General features: G+C 27.3%; 1 protein-coding gene across 1 annotated transcript in view; it reads left to right on the top strand.

The window, feature by feature from the left end:
- LOC129962717 (gephyrin-like) overlaps positions 1-18,085 on the top strand; it is a 28,190-nt gene extending 10,105 nt beyond the window's left edge. The window contains exons 6-13 of the mRNA XM_056076656.1: positions 8,757-8,876; positions 8,958-9,013; positions 9,662-9,815; positions 10,699-10,820; positions 11,088-11,175; positions 12,212-12,285; positions 13,035-13,203; positions 15,760-18,085. Of these exons, the coding sequence (XP_055932631.1) occupies positions 8,757-8,876; positions 8,958-9,013; positions 9,662-9,815; positions 10,699-10,820; positions 11,088-11,175; positions 12,212-12,285; positions 13,035-13,203; positions 15,760-15,987 (1,011 nt within the window). The 3' untranslated portion in view covers positions 15,988-18,085. The remainder of the gene's footprint in view (positions 1-8,756; positions 8,877-8,957; positions 9,014-9,661; positions 9,816-10,698; positions 10,821-11,087; positions 11,176-12,211; positions 12,286-13,034; positions 13,204-15,759) is intronic.
- Positions 18,086-19,112: the final 1,027 nt, after the last annotated feature.

Below are 19,112 nucleotides of genomic sequence, written 5' to 3'. Positions count from 1 at the left end.
ACTTATATATATATATATATATATATATATATATATATATATATATATATATATATATATATATATATATATATATATATATATATATATATATATATATATATATATATATAATTAAAATTTAATGCTGTAACATTCATTTGCAGTGCTTAGTATTTTTGATAACCATGGGCATTGTATTGTAATGCTATATTCCAATGTCAGAATCCAATGTTACATTATAATAGCAACAATGTTTAAAAATGAGTTTGTATTAAAATTCGTTTGAATTGAAATATATAAGAAATCTAATTATTCCTTATAAAACACCTCCTTTGATAAGCTTATATGTAATTTAATTACTTTAAATGTGGGGGAAACATAAAGATTGCAGCTGCAGCAGAAATACTTTAGTTTTCATGTATTTTCCTAATATTAAAGCTATATATATATATTGTTTCTTTGGGTCTATTTACTGTATTTAAATATTTCAAACAAAATGTAAGCAAATATTAATAAAAGAAAATTACTAAGTTAAAAATTTTAATGTAAAGAAATATTGTAAACATTTTATGAAAAGGAAGAGTGTATGGAGAAAAGATTTTACACCAGAGAAAAGGAGGATACACTTATATAGAAAAAACAATTTTAAAAAATGAATTAATTTTTTTATATAATCACAAATATTTCTAATTAAAAGTTTTTAAATGATAAGTGCAAAGCTGTTAATAATAATTTTTTAAAGAAAACATGCTTGTGTGAAATATGTTATTTGGGCAAATTGTGTATGTAACTGTGTGCTTCATTTCATTCTGCAATGCTGTTTTTGACGTAGCTTTAACTAGAAAATTTTTATGGCAACATAATTTCAGGATTTTGTGATGCATCATTAAAAGTCCTTAAAAACTGTTTACTTTTTATGGTATTTGTAGAAAAACCTTAAAGGTGCTTATTTTTTATGGTTATTTATATGAACGCCTTAAAAGTGCTTAATTTTTTTTTATCCAGGTACTTATATTTTTCTTTTGATGTGGAAAAAAAATTACCACGCTAGACCTGCACTATTGCAGGCTGTAATTTCATTTTTAACGGTAACTTCAGCTCATCATTGTCTTTCTACATATGATTATTTGTTTGTAAAGCATTTTCATAGTGACAGATTTTTCAATATTACCAGAAGTCTGTGGGAAAATTTTTTATCTCACTTTAGGGAAATACTGATAGAATGGCAAAATTATATCCTTTTCATTTACTTGACTTTTCTTTTACTTCCTTTAAATGGTGGAAATATATCCTTTTCATTTGCATGATTCATCTTTCACCTTCTTTTACTTGTTTGGTTGGTTTGGTTAGGTTTGGTTATATTAACGTCCCATTTGAAGCAACACTAGGACTATTTTGTTTACTTGTGTGGATAGGGGGGGAAAATCTTTCTGCTTAGAGATAATTTTACATATTCATGTAAAACTATGAGTGTTCATTTTTAACAGTAACTTCAGCTCATCATTGTCTTTCTACATATGATTATTTGTTTGTACAGCATTTGTTCGTTATATTCAACATCATTCAGTGAATTATTTATCTTTATTTCAATGAATTTTTGTGGGAAAGCTTAAAAATTTGTAACAATATACCAAAAAATGTGCATTTCATTCATTGTGGACTTCCATGGAGGAATTTATGTGAACTTTTAGAATTTGAAGTGGACATAAGTGAATTGTGGACTTTTTAGAAGCCTTAACTAATTCAAAGCTTCTAAAATTAAAAGTAAAGCAAAATGTTTATGGTGTTCCAGAGTTTTTTGTCTCTTATTATTTTTGCCAAAAAATATCAAAAATAAATTAATGCCAATAAAATTCTTTTTTTTACTTTGTTGTTTGCAGACTATTAAAAGAGAAAGAACTGTAATCATCAAAAGTTTCAAACTTGAAATTTTGTCCGATCTCCATGATTCAAACCTCTGAATGAAACATTTTTGGAATTATGTCTCTCTCTGAACACGAAAATTAAAAAACACTTTGAGGCTGGAATTTCTTAAAACTAAGTTGCAGGTTTCTACCAAAATTTAAATAAATCCATTTCTATAAAGGTTTTTTTTTTTGTTTGTTTGTTTGTTTCTTCGAGAACAAGACAACATAACTTCAAAATGCAAAACATTACATTAGTAAAATGTAGCACACAGTTTTAATATTCAAAGTATAGAGATCAATATCAAAATTCTGGACCAAATATATCATTGAGTTGATCATTTGTCTGTCTTATGTTTGCATGCATATAAACATTGTAAAAAAAAAGTGCAACAACTTAGATAAATGAGATTTGGTTATCTTTTTTTCTATAACTGCCTCAAATTTTGGATTTAGTTGAGCAAAACGTTTGAGGTATCTAATTTTTATTTCAAAGGGAAGGGTGATAATACCTTTATTAAGAAGTATGCCATGAAGCATTGCTGAGACTTTCTCGGTTGGTTTCGCATGCATTAATTGTATAGTTCATTAAGTCATTTCTTCAAAGATATCAGAATGATCCCCTTTTGCCCTTTTATGTATATGATATATGTAAGCTAGTAAAACAACAATAGTGCTTTATAAAATTCTGAAAGAAAATTTCTCAGCTGAAATTATTTCTTCAGAAAATTGCTAATGCCAGTATGATTTTTCTAACTGTGTATCTTATTCTGCAATTAATAAAGTGAGTGCAAACATAAAAAGGAACAAACTATTGAAAGATTTGTATTCCACAAAAGCAATATCAGATAAAATGATATGTTTTTCAAACATGATTGTCAGTAGTTTATTTTTATATGTTGAAATGCATAATGAATATATCTTCAGTAAATTTTACATCAATAAGAAATATTGTTTCAGCAGAGAACAAGCAAGTGAGAAAAAAACAGCATGTTCTGTGTTGTACTTTCATCAGAAAGGATAAAAAGATGTTATGAAGATGCTGTTGTCATGGGGTTTATAGATTTCTTAGTCAAATCATTTCTGCACGATTTCTATAATTTTCATTGCAGGAAAATGAAGTTGAATGTTTTTTTTTTTAATCTTTTATTTGAAGATTGTATCTGCGCATACTACCGTCGTGCCATCTGTATGAAAAAAGAGTTTTTGTGTAAAACAGTGAGTTGAGTGGCGAGCAGCCGGGAAGAGATGTGTGTACCATCGGCTCTTGTCAAATTATTGAGTGTGGATTAAAAGTGAATTACAGTCCGCTAAATGATCGTTAATTTTTTTATTGATTTTGACTTATTTTCATGAGCATCGATGACTTGTGGTCTGCTCGTACGGAGTGAAACAGTTTAATTATTATTAGTGTGAAACAGTTTCGATTCACCATCAAGTTTCGTTTCTGGAGTTACTGAGATATCTTGTGGATAAAAATTCTTCATTTGAGGTATGTTTTCTTTATTGACTGTACCTTATTTCAAAATGTTTAAGACTTGTAGAAAAGCTGATTTAAGGCTTATTGCCAAAGAACTTGGTTTGAACACAAGTGATGAAATGACAGTTTTAGAACTAATTGATATGATTAAAAAAGCGACAAATTTAAAACTGAACCTGAAACTGTAAGTGACCTTGCAAATTTAATTGTTGAGGAGCGCAAGGCAGAAGATGAAAAAGAATTAGCATTTGAGAAGTTAAAATTAGAAAGAGCAAAAACTGAGCTTGAAATAGCGCGAATTCGTGCCGAGGCAAAAGAAAATAATGAGAATCATTTGAGCCTAATGATTCCTTAGACTCATTAGTAAAGAGTATTAGAACTCTAACAATTAAAGTGCCAAGCAAACCTGAAAATTGGGGTTTCTTTTTTTCATCTTTAGAGCGACCATTTATGGTAAAGAATGTACCGGAAAAATATAAATCTGAGATTCTTCTTAATCTGCTAGGTGAAAGATCATCTAATATAATCACATACATAGATGATGATGATCTAAATAAATATGAGAAAATTAAAAAAAATGTTCTGAGAGAGTTTCAACCAACAGCTCAGTCCTGTCTAGATAATTTCAGGGGTGGATCCTAGTACAGCCCACCTTTTGGCGCCTTTTTGAATTTTCGCCAAACGAGTGGCGATAACGTCGCCAATGTGGCAACCTGTGGATTTTTTTAATTTTAATTTTATTTTTTATTATATTTATTTTATTTTATTGACAATGATTTATTTTCCATCAGGATTAGGTTTCGTAAATATGTCTGTGCCTTCACAGCGGACATAAAGAAAATGTACCGAATGATCTTGGTTCACCCAAGCCAGAGAAAGTTACAGCGCATTCTATGGAAAGGAAATGAGAAGGAACCAGTCAAAACTTACGAACTAAATACTGTGACGTATGGAACGGTCAGTGCACCATTTTTAGCAACTCGTACATTGAAAGAAATAGCGATTGAAGAGGGAGAAAATTATCCTCTAGCTGCATCCGTAATTGAAGATGACTTTATATGGATGACGTGTTAACCGGTTCTGATAATTTAGTTACCGCCAAAGAACTTCAAAGGCAGTTAATTGATATCTTGGAAAATTCTGGCATGCAACTGCACAAATGGCATAGTAATTGTGAAGACTTAGTATCAAGTAGTGAAGAAATCTATAATTTTACACACTCTGAGGAAACGCAAGTTTTAGTAGTTTCTTGGAATACCAAAAAGGACAGCTTTTACTTTAAATTCGATTTCAAGCCGTCTAAAGGGAAAGACTGTCGAGTCACAAAACGCTGCGTTTTATCCACTGCAGCAAGACTTTTCGATCCCCTTGGATTATTAGGACCTGTAATGACGAAGGCAAAAATATTTTTACACCAATTATGGTCTTTAAAGCTGGATTGGCATGAAGTTACTGCCTGAGAAGCAAACTAAAGAGTGGTCAAATTTCGTCGAATCATTACAAAGTGTTAGTAGCATGAAATTTGAAAGATGTATACTTACTGAGGGAGCTGAAGTGATAGAAATCCATGGGTTCGCTGACGCAACAGAAGCCGCTTATGGTGCAGTTATCTACTGTAAGTGTATTAAAGATGGTCACACATCAATTAAATTGATTGCCACTAAATCGGGAGTGTCTCCATTAAAAAGAGTTACCATCCCAAGATTGGAACTTTGCGATTCAGTTCTTCTAGCCAAGTTAGTGAAAAAGGTGATACATGCTCTCAAATTACCAATATCCCGCACCTATCTATGGAGTGAAGCATGATTGTTCTTTCATGTATTCGCAAAGAACCATTTCTTCTTAAGATATTTGTTGCCAATCGGGTAACCCAAATTCAAGACCTCTCTTGCATTGAAGATTGGAGATGTGTCCCTTCTTATGAGAATCCTGCTGACCTCATCTCCAGAGGACTCGATCCTGATAAACTTCATCATTGTAAACTGTGGTTTAAAGGACCATCATTTTTGTGTAGCAGTGAATACCCAAATAGAGACATCTTAATCAGAGTTATTGCAGATGACTTTTCTAAAGAGTTTAAACCATCTAGTGACTCTAATTGTTTTATAAGTGATAACAATAATTTTCTTCATAATTTTCTAAAAATTAGTAATAGTTATAGTAAACTTATTGGTATTGTGAGTTATGCTCATAGGTTCATTGAAAATTGTAGAAAGAAAGATGACAGATCAAGAGGTTATTTTATCCCCTGATGAGCTCAGACAAGCCAAGCTTTCATTGGTAAGTTTAGTCCAACAAAGTGTGTTTACCAAAGAGATGAAAGATATAAGATGTTCAGGTGAAGTCTCAAAGCAAAGTCAGATAAAAAAAATTACATCCCTTTATTGATAAAGCAGGTATTTTAAGAGTTGGTGGACGATTGTCCAACAATAATTTGAGCTTTGACAAAAAGTTTCCAATATTGTTACCTGGTAATCATCCGTTAACGAGATTAATAATTACTAGTTATCACATTAAGCATTTGCATATAGGACCACAAACATTATTGTTCACTATAAGGCAAAGATTTTGGCCGATTAATGGCAGAGCTGATTGTAGAAAGATAGTCCACGAATGTGTAACTTGTTTTAAAGCTAAACCAGTAACGTGTGACCAGCTAATGGATGACACCTAAAGAGCGTGTGAGTCAAAACTTTCCATTTGTGATTTCAGGAGTTGACTTTTGTGAGCCATTCACAATTATATATAAGCACTAGCGTAAAGGCACATACCAAAAAATTTATGTGGCGATATTTGTGTGCTTCGTCACAAAAGCTGCTCATTTGGAGCCTTTAACAGAGATCTCAAGTATTTATAGCTACCCTTAAAAGGTTTTTTTCGCGTAGAAAGAAATGCAGTATTTTATACTCGGATAACGGGGCAAACTTTATAGGGAGCAATACTGAGTTACAATGATTGTTTAAAATGGTCAACAATCCTGATGAGAGTTTAAGTGGTTACATGAGTAATGAAAATGTAAAATGTAAATTTTTGCCTCCTAGAGCCCCTAACTTTGGAGGACTTTGGGAAACTGGGGTGAGATACTTCAAGTTTCATCTGAAAAGAGTAGTAGGTGCTCAGAAATTAACTTATGAGAGCTTTTTAACTGTAATTAATCAAATTGAATCCATTTTGAATTCTCGACCACTTACTCCTTTATCTTCGGATGTCGATGATTTGAGCGCTCTCACACCAGGCCATTTCCTGATCGGAAGACCGTTTACTGCAGTTGTAGAGCCAAATTTGACAAATATATTAGAAAATAGACTGGGTATATGGCAAAGAAATCACAAACTTTGGGCAACTAATATGGAAAAAATGGCACAATGACTATCTTACAACCTTGCATCAAAGATCGAAATGGTACTTTGATAAACAAAACTTAATAGTTGGATACATGGTTGTAATAAAAGAAGATAACATGGCTGTGTGCAATTAGGTAATAGGTAGAACTGTGGCGGTCTTTTCGGCAAAGGATGGCAAGATTCGTGTTGCTAATATTAAAACAAATAAAGGAATTTCCAAACGTCCAATTTCTAAACTTTGTATATTGCCTATTGAATCTTAAATATTATTTACTCGTAATCTAGTGCATATATCATATTTTATTTTGTTAACTTATCAAATTTTTGTGTCTCATTTGAGATTATTCTGTCATATTATTCATTATATCGTGTCATTTGAGAAACTTATTGCATTTATTGTTGTGAATGTTGATTATGTTGATTTGAGAAAGAGTACAATTTTGTTGAATGTTAAAACATTGGAACGCCCGGCGGTATGTATCTGCGCATATTATCGTCGCTCCATCTGTATGAAAAATGTTTTTCAAAAACAAAACATTTTTATGTAAACAAGTCACACAAAACATTTTTATGTAAAACAGTGAGCGGCGAGCAGCCGGGAAGAGATGTGTGTACCATCAGCTCTTGTCAAATTATTGAGTGTGGATTAAAAGTGATTTACAGTTCGCTAAATGAGCATTAATTTATTTATTGAGTTTGAGTTCTTTTCATGAGTATCGACGACAAAGACTATAAATTTGAAATGCTGTTAAATGCATTGAAAATTATTTTCGGTTTTTTTTTTTCTTATGAACAAGTATCTGTTGAAAGAGTATTCAGCATTAATTAAAATATTGAAGTGGGAAATTTGAATGAAAAATATCATACATTTCTATGTCTACAGTAGTCTATGACCACATAAAGCTGTCTCTACACAGTAAGCACTATTAAAGAACAACATCATGTTACAACATCAGCCCATTCAAAATATGGCTTAGTTTTGGAAAAACAGATAGCAAAAAAAAAAAAAAAAAAAAAAAAAAACATCCTTTCACTAACACAAAAAAATAGTTATACTCTGATTTCTTGATGTGTTTAGAGAAAAAGCATGTTTTCTTTGAAAAAGAAATTTTTGAAATTGAATATAAAGCTAATGTACTTTTTGGCAAGCCAGAAACTTTTCATTGCTAACAAATAACTTAGTAAAATTAGAATGATTTTTATATTATAGATATTTTTTACTTATGTTGTTACCCCCCCCCCTTTTTTTTTTTTTTGAGGGATTAAAATGGTAATGAATTAGCAGTAAATCTTTTTTTTTTTTTATGTTACTAACTGTAGTGTTTTTAAATAATTTAAGATATGCAATGAAAGTCTTTTAATAAGATTTTTCAAATGAAGCTTGCATAAAAAAGATTTTAAATAATTTAATTTCAATGTTAGTGAAAAATATTCGTTAGCTTCTGATAGTATTTTATTTTTATATTTGTACAAAGGTAGACACTTACTTATTAATATCCTTCTTAATTTATTTCATCAAAATTCATAATTCTATTATAAAAAATACTATGTTAAGATTGGTTCTTATTTTTTTCTAAAGATGCTTAAAAAGTACTTATAAAATCCTTATATTTTAAGATAAAATGAATCTATGCTCTAGAATGCGAATTTAAATTATCCATTTCAACTTATCAAAACCTAAACATAATTAACTTTACACTAAAATATTATTCATAATAAAACATACATCATTCATGAATAAATAGAATTTAATTACAAACAGAAAAATTTTAGTTTCAGCATGTAAAAATATAAATTTACTTGTTGAGATGGTACTAAGGTGCTAATTCTTCCCCAACGAATGGACATCTGGAAACTGATGAGTGATTTGATTTTAAATAAATTGAAGCTAAAGTTGCTACAACTTTCAAATGAAATTCGCTGTAACAGTACACCCCATTTAATACTGTGCCACAGTTTCCCTGAATTGTATTTACATTTGATTTACTTGTTTTTTTTTTTCAAAGAATTTGTTAATTTCTAAAGCTATTACATTGTTTTCCATAGCTAGATTTTGATTTAAAACTTGGCTGTTGTGTGCGTGTAAGTACTGGTTCTGCTATTCCAGATAAAGCTGATGCAGTCATTCAGGTTGAAGATACTTCTGTTGTGGAGGAGGATGAAGAGGTACAATCATAATTTTATCAAAGCATTAATCAATTGTATTTCTAATTTGAAGTGCCTTGTATTTATTAATTGTGATTTCAGGGCAATGAAATAAGCATCAAAATAGAAAAAATTGTAGAAAAACATCAGGATATTAGGTAATGTTTAACTGTTGCACTTTGTTTTCATTGCTTTCAATATTGTTAGTAATTTTAATGTTTGATACTCATTGAGATTATATTTTATGAATTAAAAATTGTATTCACAGTATAAAATTTCTCTTGTGCTGCCATTGTAATCATTTATAATTTTTTTAAAAAATTTTAAAAATAAGATCTATTTAGAAAGGGCTTTCTCTTATTTATCATTTAAGATCTGTTGTATCACCCTATTAAAACAAATATTCAAATAGTACTTTTTTACCTTCCTTCCATTCTTTTGAAATTGTATGTGTTCTTTTGTTACATGTTTTGTCATCTTGATCTTAAATTTTGATTATTCACTCCAATTTTTGATACATTTCAACTGTTAATCAGTTTTGCACATTAAATTTGAAGACATTAAAATTAACTAATTTAAGCAAAATGTATTGAGACATATTGGTTTTCAAAAATCAAAAAATTTCATATAATTCCAATAAATGTTTTTTTTTAATTCAATTTTTTTTTCTTATTTTTGGATTGTACTGTTAATAATGAAGTATTTGATGCTATATGATTATGTATGATTCTGGTTAAACTTTAGTATTTTTAATTTTTCAATTTCAGATTTAATTTTGAAAAAGGAATTTGTTGAATGTTTTTTAGGCCTATAGGTAGTGATGTATCAAAAGATGAAATTTTGATACCTGAAGGTCATAAAATTTCAGCTGCTGAAATTGGAGTCCTGGCAACATGTGGAATCCTCAAAGTTTTTGCTTATCAAAAGCCAATGGTGGCTCTGTTATCTACTGGAGATGAAGCAAGTTATTTTCTATAAATTTCTTTTAAATATGTTCAATTTTCGTTTTTATATATGAACTAAAAAAAAATAATTATGAAGGAGTCTTTATATATAATTTTTTATAGTAGTCTATTCATTTTTTCAGAGTTGAATATAAATATGATGATTAACTTTAAAATTACTGTTTTGTTTTTCAAGAATTTAAGTGAATCAAAATTAACTTCTAGAGAAATTTTTCAAAAGCATATTTTGATTCAAAAGTGATAGAAACAACAAAGTTTAGAATTCATTTGTGCATAGATTTGTGTATAAAATTAAAACTCTTCGACGGAAATATCCAGATTTCTTGCAGACTGCAAATTTTTAGACTTGGCAATTTAATACCAAGTAAGAGAGATATTTGGGGTTTAACATATAATATTATTGTAAAAATAAATTATTTAAAAAAAATTCTTTGCAAAATTTCCAAAGTGTTTAAATGGAAAAATTTCATAAAATACTTGTAATAAAATCTGTCCTCATATATTTGGTTTACTTGAAAATTTCAGGTTATTTGTATTTTTTCATTTTTAGCTATTAATAGATAATCCTAAAGGATTGATATAATGAGTTGATTAAAAATAAATAATTTTAAAATATTATTTTCTTTCAAAAAAGTTTTTTTTTATTTAATGGTTTTAATTAAATCTAGATAAAAGGTAAATGATTGTTTCTAAGAAATATTTTAGAATTAATTGTTCTTTTATCCATAGTTTCTATAAAAGATTTTTCTCCTTGATTGACTGATTTCTTATTATAAAATAACTGCTTTCTCAGTGGACTCAAATTTAGTTATTATTCTTTCTTATTCTTCATTTAAAAGGTTTATTCAGTATTTCCTACTCTTTTGTTGCTAACCTAGGTATTGGAACCTGGTACTCCACTGAGACCTGGTTGCATCAGAGACAGCAACAAAAGCAGTCTCCAATATATGTTGTATGAAAATGGAATATCTACTTTTGATGCTGGAATTGCGAGAGATTTGTAAGCAATTCCTATCTTTATTTTCAGATATTAAATTATTGTGTTGTTTTTAATGTGAAAAATAATTGCTTCTCTTTATTTTAATTCACCTGTCAATTATGTCATATTTTGATATTGCAGCATAGGATATAATTTAAGTTAGGTATTCAGGAAAGGCTGAGCTAAAGTTAGTTTAAGTTAACTAAAGGAATATTTCAGGGTTTTTTTTTTTTTTTTTAATTATTCAGCAATCATATCAATCTTATTCAATAAAATTCTGTTTTTTAGTGCTGATGATATCAAGACAAAATTGATATCTGCATTTAGAGCTGCAGATATAATTGTTACAACTGGAAGTGTATCAATGGGAGAAAAGGTAAATTGCATTTGCATATTTATTAAATATCGTACAGCTTGCGTTGATTTTGATTATTAACATTTTGTTTAATAATTTAATTATGCAAACTATATTCTTGTTATTATATATGAATTTCATTTCTTTAGTAATCAGAACTGATTGAAGCTTTAAATATTGGTCAAAACTGAAATTACATCATTTTTTTCTCTTGAATATGGAACTTTATTTAATAAATGAATTTCATCTTTTTTAATCTTTCTTTTTAGGACAAAAATGCATTGTTACCAATAATTAGTTGACATATGATTAAAACTTTAAAATAAATTTATAAGCTGGAAGGGAAATTTTTAGTTCAATGATAATAATATAATGGTATAAATTAATAAGGATGTGACTCATTTTATCATTCCAGCTTTAAAACTGTTATTGAAATTATAAGGTCTCTAAAACTAATTTAGATTCTCATTTTGTTTTTTGCAGTGCATTTATATGCTTCTGAGTTAAGTCCTTTAGCCAAACAGTGCATTAAAATACCCGAGATTGCATTAAGTTGTAAATTATATTAATTTTATTGAAGAAAATTTAACTATTTTTATTGATAAAAGTTTGTCTTTATACAACCAATTTGCTTGTACTGTATGGTTTGCCTTTAAGTTTATATTGTTATTGGTTATATATATATATATATATATATATATATGTAGTATAAACAATAAAAAAAAAACACTTTTTAAAAAAATATGTGCTTAAATATATAAAAAGAACCTTGCTATGTCTGGGCCTGCAAAGTTATTAATTTAAAGTCCTAAAAAGGTGCTTTTGAGAATTTTAACTGTTGTGGAAAGATGCTTTTTGTTATTTTTGTCTTACTCTAATGCAGTGAAATTCAAGTTTCGTTAAAAACTTTTTGGCATTGCTATCAAATCAAATTAGGTGAAATTAAGATACATAGTGTTCTTATTGTTAGTCCATTAATCAGAATTTAAAACAAATATACTTTTTAATTTTAATTTTTGTAACATATTCATTGATGCATTGTTTCATCACTTTGTAGGATATTCTCAAACAAGTATTGGAAATAGATTTTGATGCTGTAGTTCATTTTGGTAGAGTTCATATGAAACCAGGGTATGCTATTTTTAATTAAAAATGAACCTAAGAATATTGTGTATTCATTGAATACATACATTGTCCTGAAAATTATGTAGTAAAAAAAATCAATTTTAATTTGCAGGTTTATTATTGAAAATGCAAATATACAGTTCAGATTTTTGAGTGCCTTGAATTCCTGTCTGACATGTAATTCTTAATATGAATTTGGTTGAAAATTTTAGATTTTAACAATATGAGCATTTTTTGGATGTTGATTTCTTCTCACTTTTTTGTACTCTTCTAATGTATATAAAAGAACATACGAAAGTATTCAAATTTGACATTTTTAAATAAAAATAATTGTACATACATATAAAAAAATATATTTATTTTGAAGTAAGAGAAAAAAATATTAATCTTCCTACTATAAAAAAATATAGTGAATTTGAAAACTAAACTAAAAATTGTGTTGTTAAATTTTAATTTAAAAAGTTTTTTTTTTTATTAGAGAAACTATGTTTCCTGTTTCTAAATTTTACCTAGCAAAGATATAAGAGATGCTAAATATGGCAACTCTAATTTTGAAAATAAAAATTTCAATATAGTACATGTATAAATGTACTAACCAATGTATATGTATATTTATCAACATAAACTATCATACCAATTTTATTTATTAAGTTAAAAGTAAATAGGATTGTAAAATTGAACTATGTCATTTTATATATCCTCTCTGTCTTTTGAAAAAATACTATATTTTTAATTAAGTTATACATATTTTTTAGAAAACCAACAACATTTTCAACTGCATATTTTGAGGATAAAGAAAAGCTAATATTTAGTCTTCCTGGGAATCCAGTTTCAGCATTAGTTTGTTTCTATCTATTTGTAATTCCATGTATAAAAAAATTAATGGGTTTCAAAGAACCAAGACATGCTACTATAAAAGTAGAAGTAGGTGCAATTTATTTTATTTGTTTTTAATATATGTAATAAATTCAAATCAGTGTGTCTCTTGATTTAAAATTGAATAACAATGAACATCAGTTTCACGAATTTTTATTTTTCCTTGTATGAATATATAAATTAAGCATATTAACTTGCATTTTTTTTTCTTGCCAATAACAATATATTTTTTTTCAAATAAGTCAAGTATTCAGAGTGAAATATTTGACTTATTTCCATCATTTTAATTCAGATATTCGAGTTGTTATTTTTTTATTTATTTTTTTTATTTAATTTTTTTTAATAAAAGCATTGTGCTTAAAAACTGTTTATCAATCGAAAAAATTTCAAATAAAGGAAGAAAATCCAAATTCATTTTTTAAAAAATTGGCTTTTCAGAAAAAAGATATTTTTATCTTCACCAACTATTCTTATTAAGATACTTTCTATACCAAAATGTCTATCCACATGATTTTGATTAGATTGTTTTTGTTATTTTATATCTTAGCATTTCATAAACAGAGATTCTATTTTAAAGTTATAATTCATATTGCTGCAATTTTTCATTTCATTTCATCTGCAAAGCACTGTTTCTTTATAGTTTTCATTAAGTTGACATTTATTTGTTTTTGCAGTGACACATTTGTGAATTCTTGCAATGAGAAGAAATTCATTTGCATCATAAATTTAAAATGCAGGATGACTTTATCTTTGACTGAAAGAATAATAAAAAGAATAAAATACTAGCTATGAATAATGGATCGAAAATAAGGATTCAACTATGGTGTTTAGCCTTTACTTACCTGTATTTTTAATTAAATTTCAAAAATGTCATACTAATCTGTGAGCTTTGTTGATATCAGCATCTTCTCCTCATGAATGATCTTGTACTAACACTTTTCAAACTTTGGATTTGATAATTATATAAATTAAACAGCTCACAATGAAATATAGCAAAATATATTGCCAGAAACCAGATGTTAAATTAATAAGAGAATGCATATTTTCTCTTTCAATAATGCTACTCAGTCTTCACCAACTTCTAAAATTTTAACCATTCAAATAAAAAGGTGCATGAGAAATCTGTTGTAAAATATCAAACATTCAAACCGGATTTTTATATTTCAATATTCCTGTTATTTTCTAATTTTTTCATTATGAATAACTTTATGTATTATTGATTGTTATATTTACTTATTTTACAGCCCTATTTATAATATAAGACATCATCAAAAAGTTATAATGCCAGCCTAACAGTAAAACCCTTCATTATTTGAAGACATATCACAAATGGAAATATATAAGAAATCATCATTAGGATTAATATTTACTTTTTTTAAATCAAAATGTGTGTGTGTGTGTGTTTACCCTTATTTTTGGTAATCATATGCAATTTTTCTTCATAATAGTGGAGTTCAGTGCTCTGTGCTAAAAATAATCAACAACTTTTAAATCATGATATATTTCATTGAAATGAATACATTTAAATTTTTACATTTTGAAAGAAAGAATCCTGGAAGAATTTCAATATTAATAATTTTTATTTGATCACAATTGATTTATATTCATATATGTATTTAATTGTAGATCGTTACAATATTCTTATAGGATTTTCTCACAAATAATGTAACTACTGTACATGATTTGAATAAAAATATTTTTCTAAGATCTCTATATAAATAATGCTCTACAGCTTATTAATATGTTTAATTTATTTGTAGGAAATATGTGGAAAAATTATTTATTTAAAACAAAATGATTATAGAATTGAATAAACATCAAGTGAATTATTATTTAAATATAAACTTTTACGTGATTTGAATCATTCATTTCACAAAACATTAAAAAAAAAAGTCATTTAATTTTTTTCACTTATTCTCTCCATGCCCAGATGGTAAGAAAGAGACTTGCTGTAAAACTGTGTTAAATGAATGTAAAATTTGCATGTTTTAAGTAAAAGTGCATGTAAAAAACTTTAATATCTTTGAGCCAGAGAAGCAAGGTACATTATATTCTAAGCAGAGGACTTTGAAAGATATTTTTATTTGATAAAATTTGTCTAATGTATGTATGAGACGTTTGCTTTATATTCTTTGAGAAATAAAATGAGCTAATTTTATAATAAAAAATATATTATATGAGAAATTATTTTAGGTTGTATTAAACACTTCAAAAGAGTTATAGTTTTTTTTTTTTTTTTAATTTTGGCTGTATTAATAATTATATTACTATTTCCCTTTTCTGTTTCCACAAAGAGATTTGTGTACAAAGTGAAACAATCTTGCTTACAGTCACCAAATTTTCTTTTAATTTCGCTATGAATTGGTTAAATTTGTATTGAAGCAAATAAAAACTATGCAGAACTAAGATAAAATGCCAGGTATGAAATATGGCTAGTGACTTAACTGTGATTTTTAAAACATAAAATTTATCAAGTTTTTCCTTGTCTTAATTATTACAAAACTAAAAACATCTATTGGAAATCTATAATGATTAAAAAATGTTGTGTTTATTTACTATCTAGTGTATGGAAACATTCTAACATTAAGATGTTTTTCATGGCAGCTTGTACATGACATTTCTTTGGATGAGCGACCAGAATTTTACCGAGTCTTTCTCAAGTACAATGATAATGGCATATTCTTAGCACACAGTACAGGTGGCCAACAGAGCAGCCGTCTTTTGAGCTTACAGCAGGCAGATGCATTGCTGGTCCTTCCTCCCAAGTCACCTCAGTTTTCCCTCTTGAAAGCTGGATCGAAAGTGGATGCCATTCTTATAAAAAGGATTTAATTATTATAACTGTTCAGTAATGAAAATAAATATTGATTCTGTTAGCATTGTCGCTATAAGCAGGGAATTCTATTATAGAGTAAACAGAATGATAATGTAAAAGGTGTTAAGGGAAATTTAAGTATTAAATTTAATTTTTAGTTTAAATTGTAATTGAACTCATTGTTCTTTATATACCCTAGAATTAGTTTATTCTAATTAAATATTTCATAATTTTTTTTTTTAAGAATTGCCTGTGAAGAGCTTTGAAATTTTCCAACCTTACTATACTTCTAAGAAAAAAAATTATATTCTTCTTGATTTATAATCTAGATTCAAGTTGTGCAATTGAACTAGGCATTTCATACCAGTGAATAATTTGGTCTAAGTAAGTTTTAAGGAATTTTTTAATCTGTAATTAGTGGAATCTGGTAAGCTGTTGATTAATTCCATTATTTTATCACTGCAATCCATCATTAATACTTTTATTTTCATTGTTAAATTATTTGTATTTGACTTTTAAAAACTAGTGAGTATTGTTCTTATTTTTCTGTTATTAATTTATGTTTTATGGGAATTTCTTTAAAAATTGAATTATCATATTTGAGGAAAACATCATGGTTGAATTTTAGTGTTATTTTTGTCTGATAATTAGCCAAAGCTTTAATAATTGACAAATGCCATAAAGTATCCCTAATAAGTATAAATTAATTAATTTTTAAAATAAGTGAAGGAAAAGGAACAACATTAGACTAAGTAAAATTAGTTATCTATGTATTTAAAAAAAAATTCACACACTTCTTCATATTGTCTCATGTTTGAGAAAAGAAGCATTCCTCAAACAAATTTTAAAGATTATAAGAAATGTTGTGTACAGTAAAAAAAATTATTATGGAATGCATTTCTTTAACTTCAAATCCAATTTGCACCAAAGGGTGAAAAAAATATTTTTGAGTGAAACTAACATGCACATCATTTGTATATTAATCATCTATAATTTAATTGTTAAAGTTTGCTTTGGCTTGCTAATTTTTATAATAGCCATTATAATTGCTTTATTTTGTATTGTCTTATTTAATCTCTCTTGGAATTATTCGAGTTGCTGTAGTTTCTGGATGCCTTGACTTTGGGGACCCCATCTCATGGATTTGAGATCTGATTTCATTGAAAAGCCGCAGGTCAGGTATATGTCAAATGTGCTAGAGTGAAATATCCTTCTTATATTGTGATAGAATATCTTGGAGAGGTTAATAACAATTCAGATGTTGTCCTTTTCATTTAGCTGTATTTCAAAATTATTAAATCCATCAAAAAAATGGGTTTTGTATAACTTTAAAATGATATTTTTATCTAAATAAACTAGCTAAATTCACAATTATTCTATCATCTTTTATTTAAAACTCAGTCTGCATTATATTTCTTCTTCTTTAGGAAAAAATCTATCTAAAGAACATTTTGGATAATGCTCAATGTACTTCATTTTCAATATTGCATATTTTTACAATTTCTGCAATATTAGTTTTTATAAATGAGTTTCAATTCTAACTTTTTTTATGTTATTCTGTGTGTGCATTCATGCGTCATACCTATCAAAATCAATTTGTTTTGGAGTTATATTTAGAAAAAAAATTTCTTGATGCAATCTTGTACTGCATTTTTTTCCCCATTAAAAAATCTTTAATTTTTAATTTAAGTTTTTTTTTTTTTAATCCATTATTATTTTTCTTGTGTTTAGTGAAATTTGTATGTAAAGAAACTTCTGGGTATCTTATGAATATAAAAAAATGGGTGAGCTAATAGAATATATTCTTTTAAAATATTTAGTTTAGATCTCTATTTTATATTTATTATATAAATTTTCCATGAATTGGAATGTAGAATTCATTTCAAAAGAGATTTTAAAAATGGCATTTATATAACTAGGCATGCATAACTTCTGCTTAATACATTTAGTTCACTCTAATATTGTTGTTGTAGAAGTCTTCTTAATAGAAATGGTGTTGACTTGATTTGGTGTACTAATGACAGAAATAATTCTTTTAATAACGAATCATTCTTGTTATCAGAAGATTAAGAAGATCTGCCCCACAATAAGCATTTCTAAATAAGATTTTTTTTTTAATAAAAAATTATTTGTCAAAGTTATAAGAATGAAAAAGTAACATCTCAGTGGCAGCCCAGGTAATTGCCCATGGTGCCAAAACAAAATCATGAAGGAATAAATGGTTTGACAGACGTGAGATCTTCAAAAAAATGACAGTCATTAAAATGACTTAGATATTTTCCATTTTTATTCATAAATAATTACTATGTTTTAAATGTATTCTCTTAATATATTGTATAAGTTGACAATATTAAATTCGATAGATTTTTTAAAAAATTAGTATTATTTTCTTAATAGAAAAATATTCATCAATGTGTTCATGCTCATGTTTCCACGCTACCATGAGAAATTTTTTCAGAGTTTATTACATTGTTGTAGGTAAACATTTCATTTTTAGTGATGCCACATGATGCAAAAGAGTGGTTTGTAATAATAATCAACTAACTTAGTTGATATCTTATGTGACTTTGAAATTAAAATTGAATGTTATTTATGAATAAATTTGCTTTTAAAGAAATTGCAATCTCTTAATAAATATTTTTTCAGTACTGCTAATTTTTGAATTGACAAACCACCACTCTCAATGACAATTTTAATATTTCCAGATTTTAATTATCAACAAATCTATTAATTTGATTTTATTCAAATTTTACTTCATGTGCGTCATGTGATCTAGATGGAAAAAGAAAATTCATTTTATAATATTTGTAAAAACAGTTTTAAAATTTATGATAAAGTCTATTATAATTGAAAAAAATTAAAATATTTATTTCCACGCTAATAAAACTGTGATATTAGAAACTGTTTTTATTAAAATGATTAGATATAAATTTGCAATTGAAACAGAAACACAATTTTTATTTTTTTCCCCTTTAATTTTGAAAACACTAACTGCCTTTTTTGTGCAACTATATTGAAAAGATTAATTTATTTTAGTGGTTTGTTTTCATTACTAATTAACTTGAAATTATGAAAGCAAAACAGTTCATTTGTATTGCATTGTTATGTGGAAATTGTAGTACCGGTTATTGTAAATAATTGT

Source organism: Argiope bruennichi, chromosome 3, assembly GCF_947563725.1.
Source record: "Argiope bruennichi chromosome 3, qqArgBrue1.1, whole genome shotgun sequence".
Taxonomy (NCBI): domain Eukaryota; kingdom Metazoa; phylum Arthropoda; class Arachnida; order Araneae; family Araneidae; genus Argiope; species Argiope bruennichi.
This window is presented reverse-complemented; position numbering and strand designations above follow the sequence as displayed.